General features: G+C 35.9%; 3 protein-coding genes across 5 annotated transcripts; 1 reads left to right on the top strand and 2 right to left on the bottom strand.

Annotated features, from left to right (window-relative positions):
* The first annotated feature begins 2,216 nt into the window (after positions 1 to 2,216).
* Positions 2,217 to 6,024, top strand: LOC100254332 (protein KINESIN LIGHT CHAIN-RELATED 2). Of its 3 annotated transcripts, none has more exons than XM_010662615.3 (3): positions 2,217 to 2,389; positions 2,955 to 4,938; positions 5,518 to 6,024. In XM_010662615.3, the coding sequence occupies exons 2-3, from the start codon at positions 2,966 to 2,968 to the stop codon at positions 5,729 to 5,731; spliced, it is 2,187 nt and encodes a 728-aa protein (XP_010660917.1). In that variant the 5' UTR covers positions 2,217 to 2,389; positions 2,955 to 2,965; the 3' UTR covers positions 5,732 to 6,024. The 3 variants fall into 3 exon arrangements, with proteins under 3 accessions (XP_010660917.1, XP_010660916.1, XP_010660918.1); XM_010662614.3 differs by having other exon boundaries at positions 2,935 to 4,938; XM_010662616.3 differs by having other exon boundaries at positions 2,897 to 4,938.
* Positions 6,025 to 6,077: 53 nt separating this feature from the next.
* LOC100259449 (GDSL esterase/lipase At3g27950) lies at positions 6,078 to 8,049 on the bottom strand. Its single transcript, XM_002274376.5, has 5 exons — positions 7,480 to 8,049; positions 7,210 to 7,410; positions 6,946 to 7,118; positions 6,584 to 6,854; positions 6,078 to 6,469 (listed from the first exon to the last, which is right to left on the bottom strand). Exons 1-5 carry the CDS (start codon positions 7,730 to 7,732, stop codon positions 6,231 to 6,233), a joined length of 1,137 nt encoding a protein of 378 aa, XP_002274412.4. The 5' UTR covers positions 7,733 to 8,049; the 3' UTR covers positions 6,078 to 6,230.
* Positions 8,050 to 9,177: 1,128 nt separating this feature from the next.
* On the bottom strand, positions 9,178 to 13,963 carry LOC100853218 (GDSL esterase/lipase At3g27950; the record flags this gene model as incomplete). The annotated part of the gene is made up of 5 exons (XM_019224868.1): positions 9,178 to 9,528; positions 9,634 to 9,904; positions 10,211 to 10,269; positions 13,531 to 13,659; positions 13,855 to 13,963. Coding segments are annotated over 5 exons (804 nt in total), but the record flags the coding sequence as incomplete, so codon positions are not given.
* Positions 13,964 to 14,111: the final 148 nt, after the last annotated feature.

Raw genomic sequence — 14,111 nt, 5'->3', positions numbered from 1 at the left:
AACCTTTTAATCAAAGAACCCTTATAAATAAAGGTAATTGTTTTTAATATAAACTGAAAGGTTTTTATTTATAAAATAATAGGCATTAAGTTCCAAAAAAAAAATTCTTAAATAATCAAATATTAGAATGAGAATGAACATCGCAAGAATTTCAAATTTCTAATAGTAACCTAAAATGATCATATCTAGTCCATTTCAAGGAGTCATTTTCCAAAATGCCAAAATTGACCTCAATGCAATTCCACCCAAACCCTAGACTTATGTTATATTCAAGCTTCAAATTGTTTAAAATGATTTGCCCTCAACCTAAGTTGTAATTGAAAGGAAATATTAAATGGAATCGTTAGCATTTCACATCCCTAGACTTTCCCACGAAGGCATATTCCAATACATGGCTTAGTGATTCATTCATTGGTACATGTAATATATGGCTAAATATCTCAATGTCCCAAGTGGGTGTTGGTCATTGTTGTTGGGGTGAGTGGTGAAGAGGAGACATCACACATTCAAAGCTTATAAGATAATTAAAATTTGTTGGTGGGTTGCTATTTCACTTACACATTCATCCTTATCAATGAAATTGGTGTGGCACCAGCCTTTATATCCTAACCATTTGCTTAATTGAGATCACGATAAATAATACTAACTTTCTCTAGGTTAAAGGGGAGAGAGAGAGAGGAAAAACGAGAGACCATTTGCTTAATTGAGATTATCTAAATAGGACAGATAATACTATACGAGAGAGAGAGCTTTCTCTAGGTTAAAGGAAAAACGAGAGAGAGGTTAAAGTTGATAAAATATTTTTATATACTTTTTCAAGCTTATTTTGAAAAAAAGAGATATTAAAGTTGATAAATTATTTTTACGCTTTTTCAAACTTATTTTACTTATATTTGAAATCATTTTCTTAAATTTTTCTTTATAAGACCAGGTTGCTTTGAAGTGGGCAAGGTCTAAATTGAGTTCACCGTCACCTAAACATTCCAAAAATATGGTCCCTAACCACCAACCAAATGGGCTGCAGCACCAGAATAAATACAAGTGTCCATTTCAAAAGTAGTTGTTGGTAGCATCTTATAAATCACTTTATTTTGTGGGCTTTCATGGATGATGCATTACTTAATAAATAAAAAAATTGAAAAAACAAAGGGAGAGTGTGCAGATTGGGAAATTTTCTATTTTTGGATTTCTCAATCAATTGATTCTGTTTGCTGTTGAGACGTTGGCAACCTGGCAGTTCATTTCATTGGACTCAAGCCTTCGGATTTGTACATCAGGGGTAACTTTCAGATGGTGGATAAGCCCATTGGGCCGATTGGGTTGGGCCGTCGCTTTTTCACTTTGTTGGGAAATATCGTTTAGCTATGGATAATGTGACCGGCCATTTGGTAAGATGTGCCATGCTGTTGGGCTTGGCCCCCACCTTGAAAGCCATGGCTTTGTTGATAACCACACCATATATTACAGTTAACATTAATTCTAAAAAAATTTCATTTATTTATTTATTTTTTAAAAAATAATTTTCTAGAAAAAAAATTTTACTTTAAAAATATAAAACCAAAAAAAAAAAAAAGGTGAATCAAATCATATATAATCTCAAGATCAAATTATGATTTACAAAGTAATGGCTTCTAATGTCCCTGGTTTCTAGCCCATCTTTGGGCTTTCCTAATCGGCCCAAACCAGATATTTTACCTATGACTGAAACTTCCGTTACTCTTCAACTTCAACGGTTGTGTGGGCCATACTGCGGCGGGCTTGGTCCCACATTATGGTCCAATGGCCTTTTCAAAAAATACAAGGCCCAAGGTCAAAACGACACCGCTGTAATACTGCCCCACAAAGGCACCCACTCAATCATTGTACCAACGCCAGCTAAGCCAGAAACATCTCCACGGCCACGTGGCAAAAATTGAACGCAGTTTCAGACACGTCCGGAATCGACACCGTCACGCAAACATTTCCGCCGTCTTTTCCAGTTGAAAAACCGTTAATCGCGCCAAATTTCAATATCATGAAAAAAATAGAACCCCCAAAGAAGTTGATAATTACGAAAATGGGCTGGTCGGTTGCAGAGGCCAGAGGGCAGTGGGCAGTGGGAGAAAAGTCGCCTTCCTTTTTGCTTCAACATCCCACCTCTCTGCGACCCCACAATTTTTAAATATTATCTCTACTTTCCTTTATTTATTCCCTAACCCATTTTTGCCCTCACCATTTTCTTACAACCCCCAACCCCTCCTCTGACCTCTCCTCTCACTTCTCATTTGTGTCTGTGCCTGTATATATATAAATAGAAGCACTACAGAGAGATGTGGCCACAATTTCCCTCTATGCATCAAACCCAGAGAGCGTGATATCTTGGCCTTGTCTTTCTTGGCAGATTGATAAGGTACACATTTTTTCCTTGTCATTAATTTCTTATAATTCAGTTCCCACTTTCAGTGAACATTCTAGTTGCCCTCTCTTCTGCAAACTCCTACCGAATTTCTGAGGCGTTTTTTGTTAACTTATTAGTTGTTTGTGATTTCTTTTGGCATTTTAGATCACATTATTGAATGTTGATTTAGATTTTTTTGTAGAGATCTGTACTGGGTTTTCCTTCTTTCCAGTTTTCCCCCGTGTTTTTTTTTTTTTTTTTGGTTGGTTGTTCAATAACTGGTTTTCCTGGACATGGACAATGTAGAATGGTGATTTTTTCAGCCACAATGGTAAATTATGGCAACAAGTGATTGTAGTTCTGTTGCTTATTTGTGGAACATTTTCTGATATTGCTATTTATGGATGTGGGGACGTTTCCCAATCATTGTATACTTCAGATGTTTGAGTAGGTTTTTCAATGTGATAATTGTGGTCCTTATTTGGGTTTTTTATTTTTATTTTTTTTATTCGTTTTTAGGCAGTCTGCTGTGTACATAAGATTCTGTTTAATTTCAGGACTTGTCCTTGATTTGTAGTTGGTGTAAAGATGCCTGGACTTGTAATGGATGGACTGCATAGAGACGGCATGGCAAATTACACTCCTAAAGAGGGTTTCAGTAATTCTCCAGTGAGTGCTTTGAGTCCACAGAGTCATGAGAGTGGGTCTATTGATCTGGTTATTGATGGTGTGATCAATACCTCCATCGAGCAGCTGTATCACAATGTATGTGAGATGCAGAGCTCTGATCAATCACCCTCTAGACGCAGCTTTATATCATACGGCAATGAGTCAAGGATTGATTCAGAATTGTACCATCTTGTGGGAGGACTTTTTGGAGATGCGGAGGTAATGAAAGAGGTTGTAATGATGAAGAATAAAGGAGAGGATAATGAAGGCAATTTGGTTTCTGAGAAAGAAAATGGTTCTGTTGATAGAAGGACTGGAATAAAGGATAAGACCCAATTTGCAAGTGAAAAGTCTGTTCCTTCACTGCAATGGAAGAGGCCTTCTCATTTGCATTTGGAATCTGAAGGATCCCCTAAATCAAATCCTAATGAGAGGCCTCCAATTGATAAAAGGCGTGAGAGGAATTTGAGAAAACCAAATGGGGTTATTCCCATTAGGAAGCAAAAGAATTTTGCTTCAGGAGTGAAGTTCCACAATGGAACCGAGGATCTCCTTGAGGCGGGACTAGATAACCCAGACTTGGGACCATTCTTACTTAAACAAACAAGGGATTTGATTTCTTCAGGGGAAAATCCCCAGAAAGCTCTTGAACTGGCTCTTCGGGCAGTGAAATCATTTGAGATAACTGGGAATGGGAAACCCAATTTGGAGCTGGTCATGTGTCTGCATGTCATAGCTGCAATATACTGCAGCTTAGGCCAGTATGATGAGGCAATTCCTTCTCTTGAGCGCTCGATTGAAATTCCTGTGATAGAGGAGGGGCAGAATCATGCTCTTGCTAAATTTGTTGGATGCATGCAGTTGGGTGATACTTATGCAATGATAGGGCAGATTGAGAACTCTATACTGTGCTACACAGCAGGTTTGGAGATCCAAAGACAAGTCTTGGGAGAAATGGACTCTCGTTTTGGTGAGACTTGCAGGTACTTAGCTGAGGCTCATGTTCAAGCATTGCAATTTGATGAGGCCAAGAAGCTTTGCCAGATGGCCCTCAACATCCACAAGAAGAATGGCACACCTGCTTCTCTTGAAGAAGCAGCAGACAGGAGACTAATGGCGCTTATCTGTGACTCAAAAGGAGATTATGAAGCTGCTCTTGAGCATTATGTTTTAGCAGGCATGGCAATGGCAGCAAATGGCCAGGAAATAGATGCGGCATCCATCGATTGCAGCATTGGTGACACGTATTTATCTCTGGCTCGATATGATGAGGCTGTTTTTTCCTATCAGAAAGCTCTCACTGTGTTTAAATCAACTAAAGGGGAGAATCATCCAACTGTGGCTTCAGTTTTTGTCCGCTTGGCTGATCTATACAACAAGGTAGGAAAATTAAGGGAGTCCAAATCTTACTGTGAAAATGCCCTTCGGCTTTATGGAAAGCCCAATCCTGGAATCCCCTCAGAAGAGATTGCCAGTGGTTTAATTGATATTTCAGCTATCTTTGAATCCATGAATGAGCTGGAGCAGGCACTCAAGTTACTTCAGAAAGCCTTAAAGATATACGGTAATGCCCCAGGTCAGCAAAGCACAATTGCAGGAATTGAGGCCCAGATGGGGGTCATATATTATATGATGGGAAATTACTCTGCCTCATACAACTCCTTCAGCTGTGCCATTTCAAAGCTTCGAGCAAGTGGAGAGAAGAAATCTGCTTTCCTTGGGATCGCTCTGAATCAAATGGGCCTTGCCTGCGTGCAACGTTATGCAATAGGCGAGGCTGCTGAGCTGTTTGAAGAAGCAAGGAGTATTTTGGAAAAGGAATATGGACCATGCCACCCTGACACATTAGGGATTTACAGTAATCTTGCTGGCACTTACGATGCAATGGGCAGGTATAAACCCTTTCACTACATGTTTTCAACATCAGCATGAGTTGCCTACTGAGTATCTTCACTAGTGTTATTAACTATAGTCTTCTTTTCAGTGATTGACTTGTTTATACTTCATAGTTTTAAGAAATGCTAGTCATCATAAATTTTTGGTTATGTCTTATGGTGAAAGTATGGCATCATTGCTCTTTTCCCTGTCTATTATAGATATCATTTGTTACAAAATGTTGTGTTTGAGTCCTGTTTTTTTTCTTCTGTCTGTTCTGTCTTGACTTTGAAACGAGCCAAGACAAGGTTGTCCAATGACAAATGTTGTCAATCTTTGATGGCTATATTGAAGTCCAAATTCCCATCAGATAAGGTTCTGTGAGTAGAGTTTTTAAACACCTTTACACCCTGTTTGGTGGTTGAGAAGATACATGAAAGGATTATTGGATTAGAGTGGTTGTAGTAGGATTCTAGTTTTTCCTATATTTTTTTCTTAGCCACCAGAAGGACTTAGATATAAATTTGTCATTGGAACTGGATTATCTTTAACTCTGATTATTAAACATCTCTTGCTTTCAAATCATATTTGCACAGGTTGGAGGATGCCATTGAAATTTTGGAATATGTTGTTGGGGTAAGAGAGGAGAAGCTGGGGACAGCAAATCCTGATGTAGATGATGAGAAGAGAAGGTTGACAGAGTTATTGACAGAAGCAGGCAGGGTTCGGAGTAGGAAAACCAGATCACTACAAACCTTCCTTGACACCAACCCTCAGACGACAATAAATGATGCCATCAAGGTATTATAAGCCAATGATTCAACGATGTATTTATTATATTCTTGTAAAATATGCTTTAGAGAAAAGAATACATGTTAGGTGGTTGGTCGGATTTTTAGATTCTTGCTGGAAAAATTGGGGAAACGCAAAGAATAACGGTGACAAAGGGGATTTGGCACCAAATTCTTGATTATACTACATATGGGGTCCTCATGAAAAGTTGCATTTATATTCAATTGTGTAAGGAATTGTTGAAATTCCTCAGTCAAATTGTTGTTTGTATGTCTCATGTTTTAATAAAGAAATGGTGGGATTTCATTTTCTTTTCTTGGTACACCAAACTGCCTGATGGAAAACTTGAACTGAGAGTTAAGAATACTGGTAAGTCAGTTTCTGCATCAATAGAGAATTCCATCTAAATGGAAGAACATGTTCCTCGAAAATTCATTGAATTGTACTACAATCCGCCAATATTTTTTGTGACCAGTACGCCAGTGGTTGGCTTGTTACACCGTGACTAGGCCTGCTGCTACTGATGGCAAGCCTCTGATACTGGAATTGGTGGGTCGGAGAAGGAGCCATTGAGAATGGCTTTTGCAACCCATTCGTTGGCCGCCTCTGAGTAGTGTGTGCCGTCCCAGCTAATGTGCCTGGATGGATGTTCGCATGGAATACCATAGACTGTTCCATTCACCACTGCTTTCTGCCCACATTCCACATGGTAACCGTAGTAACTACCACAACAGAAGTTCATCAGATCAACAAAACCTGCCCATCACCATTACCCAAATAATTAGGAACTTCTTGATACCTAAACATGGTTTAATTTTAGAAAAAAACTAAGAAATATCACTGCATTGTGATTGGTTTTTCTGGAGTTACCTAGATCTTTTGCTTGGCTAACCAATGAGTATTTAACCGAATACACATCCACATATGTGAATTCTGCATGAGGAAGCTGTGCCCTTAGCTTGATGACCATGTCCTTAAGTTGCTTGTTGAATTCCTGGGCCACCTTATTATGAGGCTTCACGCAGCCGTAACGGTCCAGATTTCGGGGTTTTTGTTGGTAATATATAACACTGTATGGCAAGCAACCGATTGGGCCTGTGTTATGTATCCAAAATGTTCTTCCACCTTCCTCATATAGTTGCTGAAACATGGAACACCACCATAAGTTTCAAGCTTGAATATAACTGTTTGATCATGCCCAAACTGGAGACAAACTGACTCAAAATACTTACATGTACTACTCCAGACAACACATTGAGGATATCAGGAATGGAAGCAAGCACTTTTTCCTCATTTGTGTGCTGAAAACCATAAGCAAGATCATTCTGCCCTATGTCAATGGTGTATAGTGCCTTTGAGAAGTCCCTGGGCCTTGGGACTTCGCTTTTGAAAGGTGCTGTAGTGCCTAGACATGACAGAAACAAGACCAACCACGGCCTGTTAGTATGATTTCAGTGCCCAAAAAGGCCGCATGCAAGATAGAGAAAGAGACTGACAGTTATGGTTCAGCTGCAGAAACAGAGCTGTAGTTTGAGATTTAAATCGTTTGAACTGAGCGAGTTGGATCTCAAGGTGGAATGGGCTATACCCCCCTGGCCTAATGGATGAACCCCCAGTCGCAAAATTTGCTCCATGCCAGAAATTCGTCCCCATGGAATCCAAATATGCATTCAAATATGGTAAGCCCAGTGTCTCACCTGCGCTGAATAAAACTTAGAAGAAAGACAACGACTTGAAATATTTGTATAAAGAAAATATGGACTTACTTATGAAGTCTAATATTAGGCGACCATCACAAAACCTTCCTGAAGCCTTGCCGAAGAAGGTTTCGCCATTGGGCAGAAAGACCTCACTGATGGCTGCAGACCGTCCTCCAGTGTCTGAATTGGAGTCACCAAAGTTGAAAATAGCCGGAAAGCTGCATCTCCGTGGACCATGACCGCCCATCACTCCCATACACTCTCCTGCTGATCCTATAATCAATAGGCCAAACAGCCAAAACAGCTTTACAGACTCCATTTTTTTTCTTTTCCTTCAACTCCAGCTAACACAAGAATCCTCACAGCGCTCCACTGAGTTATAGCCACTGACAAGTGAGATGTGATCTGTTGTGTTCAAAATGATGAAGTCATCTGTGTTTGATTGTACCTAAAAAGGTAGTAGGTTGATTTGCAGACAGATAATAAATTTGGTCTTAGTTAGGATAAAATAATAAGAGAAAGATACGATTTGTTTCTTAGTGATCATCCCATATATTCAATTGGGTTGGACCCATTTGAAGAATATTTGATTATTTTTAGGGAAATGCTACATCAACCATGACCGGGTATTTGATCAAAAGGATAAAATAGCCCATATTTTGCAGATAACAAATATTAACCCATCAATTGGACTGCATTGTTTATATGATGAAGGCTGCAAGTCCGTGACTTCACAGGCCACACATGATGATGCCCCCAAGCCCTACATCTCACGTCCTTCCCAAGTCATGATGACCCTTAATGTATATTATCCTTATTTTGAATTTATGGTAAGGGTTGTGACAAAAATTTGACTATAAATTGAATATATTCACATCCAGAAGGTGATGTTTCAGAAATTTTCTCCTAGTGCTTTCAGAGTTTGAGAGTCGTTAATAAAATGATTGAAGCTAATAGCTAATGGGGGCGATTGTTTGAAATGTGTAGTATGTAATAAATGTGAGATAAAAGAGAGAATGGGCTTGTGGTTGATGAAGGGACCCTCGACCGTTTTCCATGAGAAGGAGTAAAGAACAAGACTCAAGGCGTGTCACCTATGACTTATGAGTTTGTGGGTTGGCTGTTGGTCCCCCTCCCTCCTCATTTGGTTTAGGACCACGCGCACTTCATTTGGATGCAGTGGGGGACTACATCATAGTTCCAGGACATGGTCCACTCAAATCACATCCAGACATTAATGTTGGATCAGTTTTTTCTGTACTTCTCCCTTTCTATTTTATACTTAGTTCCAGAATTTTCAGTTCTATTGTTCAACTATTTCTTTTGAGGACTTCCCATTTTCCTTTTTTCAGATATGTTCTAAACGTGACGTGATAATTGATACATGGCACATCATAAACCAGGAGGATCATTCGATCTTCGGCTACTGAAGAACAATCTTTTGTGACTGGAATTCGGGCAATTAGACTTCTATTCTTGGATTGTTTAACAGTGAAACCTCGGAAATGCCTGTGCGGATGTGCTCATATTAGACCCAAACCCATTGCAAAAGTACTTGGTCTCACTTTTGGGATCAGGTATTAAGCCTTGTTATTATGTTCCACAAAGATCCCTCAAATCACAACTTGAATTATGTCAAACAGGACATCCTCTATTACAGAGTTTATTTACTACTATTTTTTTTCCATGAACAAGGCCAAGGCAGATTATCATGACTCTGATGGAATCCATTTATTTTTGTTCAAATTCATACCAGTTCAGCTATGTCTTAAACCAACAATACCTCCACATACTTATAGCTCATGCACCCTTCTGAATTATATGCAATGGACCAAGACAATTGAGTTGTTGGATAGCAAACAATGACCATGTGTTTGGGCTAAGAACAAGCATTTGTAATTGGGACCGGAGGATCAGACAGTGAACGGCTGATAATCTTGGTTGCAACCCATCGATTGGCAGCCTCAGTATAGTGTATGCCATCCCAGCTAATGCGAGCCCAGGGATCATCACAAGGATTACCATACACTGTCTCATTCACTTCCATGGTAGAGCCACAGAAGACTGGATAAGGAAATAGACTACCACAACAGTAGTTCAAAGGGTCATCAAAGCCTGCCGTCACCACACAATTTAGACCAGTCCTACAGATTATGAGTGAGCCAGAACACCACATTACAGTGGAATATTGTTAACAATGAGACTGATAAACAGGCCTACCTTGATTCTTTGCATCGCTGATTAGTGAAAATTTAGCTGAATAGATGTCAATGTAGGTGAATGTAGCAAGTGGGAGCTGGGTCTTAAGTTGGGTTACACCGTCCTTTAGCTGCTGGTTGAACTCCTGAGCAATGTCGTTTTGGTACTTGATACAACCGTACTGGTCAAGAGAACCGTTCATGGCTTGGTACGGTATAGCACTTAATGGCAAGCAACCAATTGGTCCTGGATTGTGCACCCAGAAGAATCTTGCCCCTTCATCGTAAAGTTGCTACAATGTCAAGGATTACCATAAATGAGATGGTGATTACAGGACCGTGAAATGCAACCGAAGAAATGGCAATGAATCAGAGGAGTGTTGTTAGAATTTGAGAATTTTCTAGATACTTTAAGAAATCTTTTGTATCTTTTGTTAGTAGTAGAATTAGTTGAAAAGGTGTGAAGATCCGTATTTTGTGGAATTTGTTTTTGAAAAAGCTAGATGTGTTAGTTGGGTTTGGTACTGACTTAACAGTAATGTGCCTAAAAATATTTATATGTGAATGAAATTGTGTGTTCACAGGTGTTTGTTGCTTACCTGTAGTGCTTGAGTGAATTGATTAACTATGTTTGGAATAGTTGCTCGAACCTGCTCTTCTGTCTTGTTTAGGAGGACTTTTGACACGACTATAGTGATTTAAAAAAATTATTTTTAAATTATCCCAAAAAAAAAAGTTATTCCAAATATATGATAGTTTTTATCAGGTAAAAGAAAGGGATCGGGGATAAAAAAATTTTTAAGCAAAATCGTCTTTTGAAAAGACGATTTTTTTTAAAAAAAAAATTAATGGAAATAAAAAAAATTCAAAAAGGAAATCATCTCTTCATTAAAAAAAATTGAAAATCCAAACTAATTAAAAAAAATATTCAAAGGGAAATCGTCTCTTGAAGAGACGATTTTCCCATTTTAAAAAAAAATAAAAGAGAAATGTCTTTTGAAATGACGATTTCCATTAAAAAAAAAATTAATATTACAACAAATTGAAAATCCAACTAATTTTAAAAAAAAAATCAAAAAGGAAATCCAAACTAATTTTAAAAAAATTAATATTACAAAAAATTGGAAATCCAAATTAATTTTAAAAAAAATTCAAAGGAAAAAAAGAATCAAAAGGGAAATCGTCTCTTAATATTAAAAAAAAATGATTTCCCATTAAAAATGTGAAACCAAGGTTTGGTTAATCTTGATTTTGATGATAACAAAACAAGGTTTAGAACTAATAATTATATTTCAAGTGTAATTAGGCAAGACGATTTCCAAAGTGACAATCACAAAGATAAATCAAGCCAATAAGAAATCATAAAGAAGAAGACCACCTCAAAGAGAAGAGTTTTTCAAGACCCAAGCTTCATAAAATCTCTTTGTAAGGTTGTTGGTGCACTAGGACTTTCATACATTTCATTCTTTATTTATGCACCAAAATCTTCCAAGAGTAATATTGTTTTAAATATCTTTAGAATTTGATGATTTTATGTTTTTCAACTAAAATCTTGTGTTAAATATCTTTCAAACTTGTTTTAAAAGGTTTTAAAGTTGAAAAAGGTTGGGCGTTGAGCCAAAAAATGGCTCAACCGGTTCAACCGGATGAGAAACCGGTCGACCAGTTATGCTCGTCCGATCGAGGTCCGGTTGAGGCTAACGGTCACCTGCCAAGCATTTAATGCTAACAGCTAGTCAACCGATCGACCCCTAACTCGACCGGTCGAACCCCCAAACGACTAATTTGGTTTTTCTCTTCTATAAAAATGCTACAATCTTCATTGTTTAAAGAACTTAACCTTCCTAAATCTTTTTTTATTATATTTGAGCATTGGAAGAGTATTTTTTAGTGCACCATTATTTCAAAACTTGCATATCTTTAGTGCACAATTCAATCTTAGTTTTTCTTGTATCATTTGAGCTTAAAGTTCTTGTGCTAGGATTTTTGAGAGATCATTTTATTTATAAACATTTGAAAGAAAGTTTCTCAAGTGTGAGGTATCACTTGAGGGGTTGTTTAAGAGTGGGATATCTCTTGAGAAATGTAAAGGGTGTTTTGAGCCAAAAGTCCAAGAGGGTGAATTGGAACCATAATCCAATTGTATTACTTGAAGGCTTGGTTTGGAAGCCTTGAATTAGTGGAACTTCAAGCTTGGGATTGAAGCTAGAAGAGAGTGGATGTATGCCAGGTTGCACCAAACCACTATAAACTCTTGTGTTTGCATTCTCTCTTCCCTAATCTTTAATTTATATGCAATTGTCTTTATATTGCTTATTATATACTTGCATATAATTGTTTCTTCATTCACATAGTTTAAATTTGCGAAAAGAGACCATCACCCTATTCACCCCCCCCCCCTCCCCCCCCCCCCCCCCCCCCTCTCTAAGGTGATTACCATAGGTTGGATTAACCTCATATTTCTAACAAAAAAAAAAATGAATATTACAAAAAATAATTTTTTTTAAAAAAAATCCCAAATTAGAAAAAAAAAATTAATATTACAAAAAATTGGAAATCCAAACTAATTTTAAAAAAAAAATCAAAAGGGAAATCCAAACTATTTTTTTTTTAAAATTAATATTACAAAAATTTGAAATCCAAACTAATTTAAAAAAAAATATTCAAAGGGAAAAAAAATTATTATAAAAAAATCTCAAATTTAAAAAAAAAATTAATATTACAAAAAATAATTTTTTTAAAAAAATCTAAAATTAAAAAAAAATTAATATTACAAAAAATTGGAAATCCAAACTAATTTTTAAAAAAAAAATCAAAAGGGAAATCCAAACTAATTTTTTTTAAAAATTAATATTACAAAAATTTGAAATCCAAACTAATTTAAAAAAAAAAATTCAAAGGGAAAAAAAATTATTATAAAAAAAATCTCAAATTTAAAAAAAAATTAATATTACAAAAAATAATTTTTTTTAAAAAAATCTCAAATTAAAAAAAAAATTAATATTACAAAAAATTGGAAATCCAAACTAATTTAAAAAAAAAATCAAAGGGAAATCATCTCTTGAACAGACGATTTTCCCATTTAAAAAAAAAAATTCAAAAGGGAAATCGTCTCTTGAACAGACAATTTCCCATTAAAAAAAAAAAATATTACAAAAGATAAATTTAAAAAAATCTCAAAAGAAAATCGTCTCTTCAAGAGACGATTTCTCATTAAAAAAAATTAATATTACAAAAAATAAATTTTTAAAAAAGAAAAAAAAGTCCCAAAATAAAAAAATAAAAAAAATAATATTACACAAAATTGGAAATCCAAACTAAATTAAAAAAAAATTTCAAAGGGAAATTTCAAAAAAAATTTCCCATTAAAAAAAAATAATATTACCAAAAATTGGAAATGATTTTCCAAACTAAATTAAAAAAAAAATTCAAAGGGAAATTTTAAAAAAAATCCCATTAAAAAAATAATATTACCAAAAATTGGAAATGATTTTCCAAACTAAATTAAAAAAAAAAAATCAAAAGACGATTTCCCATTAAAAAAAAATAATATTACAAAAAATTGGAAATGATTTTCCAAACTAAATTAAAAAAAAAAAAAGTCAAAGGAAAATTTTAAAAAAAATTTCCCATTAAAAAAAATAGTATTACCAAAAATTGGAAATGATTTTCCAAACTAAATTAAAAAAAATTAAAAGGGAATTTTTAAAAAAAAAATTTATTTTTTGTAATATTAATTTTTTTTAATGTCAAGAGACGATTTCCCTTTTGATTTTTTTTTTTTTTTTGGATTTCCATTTAATTTTTTTTTTTAAAAAAAAATTATCTATGCCCCCTCTCTCCTACCTGGCAAAAATTATTATACATTTGGAATAACTTCTTCTGCTACAATAATTTAAGAATAATTTTTTTAAATTACCGTACTCTTGTAAAAAGTCCTTGTTTTGGAAAGCATATGCAAGATCGTTATGGCCAATATCAATTGTGTACAAGGCCTTTGAAAATTCACCAGGTTTTGGGAGACGGGCTGCATATGATGAGATCATCCCTGAGCCAAAGATGTCATCTGTTAAACCATGAGAGTTAGCACAACAAATCATTCAAGCTCAGTTTAGTTGCCAAGAAATGAAATATGGCAACAGAAAGCAGAATTGGGAACCCCAACAAAGAATAGGAATGCAGTCTTACAATCAAGCATTTTCTAGGTGCACTGGATATGAAAAGGAGAGGATTCTTAACTGACCGGAATCACTGAGGTTCTTATAAAGCTCTGTGGTGCGTGATTTTAATTGTATGAACTGGGAGACTTGAACACCGAGATGGAAAGGACTAAAATCACCAGGCTGAATGGATAGGTAGTGTTATTTCGGCTAACTGGACAATGTAGATTCCACCAGAGTTCTAATAAAGCCAACAAGCATAGCATGGCTTCTGGGCTCCTACCAATATGGATGATATCAAGGTCAAGTGGCAACATATGCAACTTTAAAAACAGTAGCT

This window comes from Vitis vinifera, chromosome 14, assembly GCF_030704535.1.
Source record: "Vitis vinifera cultivar Pinot Noir 40024 chromosome 14, ASM3070453v1".
In the NCBI taxonomy this organism is placed as follows: Eukaryota; Viridiplantae; Streptophyta; class Magnoliopsida; order Vitales; family Vitaceae; genus Vitis; species Vitis vinifera.
Note: the sequence above shows the minus strand (reverse complement) of the source record. Positions and strands in the feature narration are given on the sequence as shown.

Bases quoted from the DNA above. Each gene is read 5' to 3' on its own strand.
- LOC100259449 (XM_002274376.5), bottom strand. From the start codon at position 7,732: ATGGAGTCTGTAAAGCTGTTTTGGCTGTTTGGCCTATTGATTATAGGA. The intron at 6,855-6,945 runs GTAAGTATTTTG...TCCATGTTTCAG, and splicing joins TGTTGTCTGGAGTAGTACAT to CAACTATATGAGGAAGGTGG. The intron at 6,470-6,583 runs GTAACTCCAGAA...GGTGATGGGCAG, and splicing joins TAGCCAAGCAAAAGATCTAG to GTTTTGTTGATCTGATGAAC.
- LOC100254332 (XM_010662615.3), top strand. From the start codon at position 2,966: ATGCCTGGACTTGTAATGGATGGACTGCATAGAGACGGCATGGCAAAT. The intron at 4,939-5,517 runs GTATAAACCCTT...ATATTTGCACAG, and splicing joins ACTTACGATGCAATGGGCAG to GTTGGAGGATGCCATTGAAA.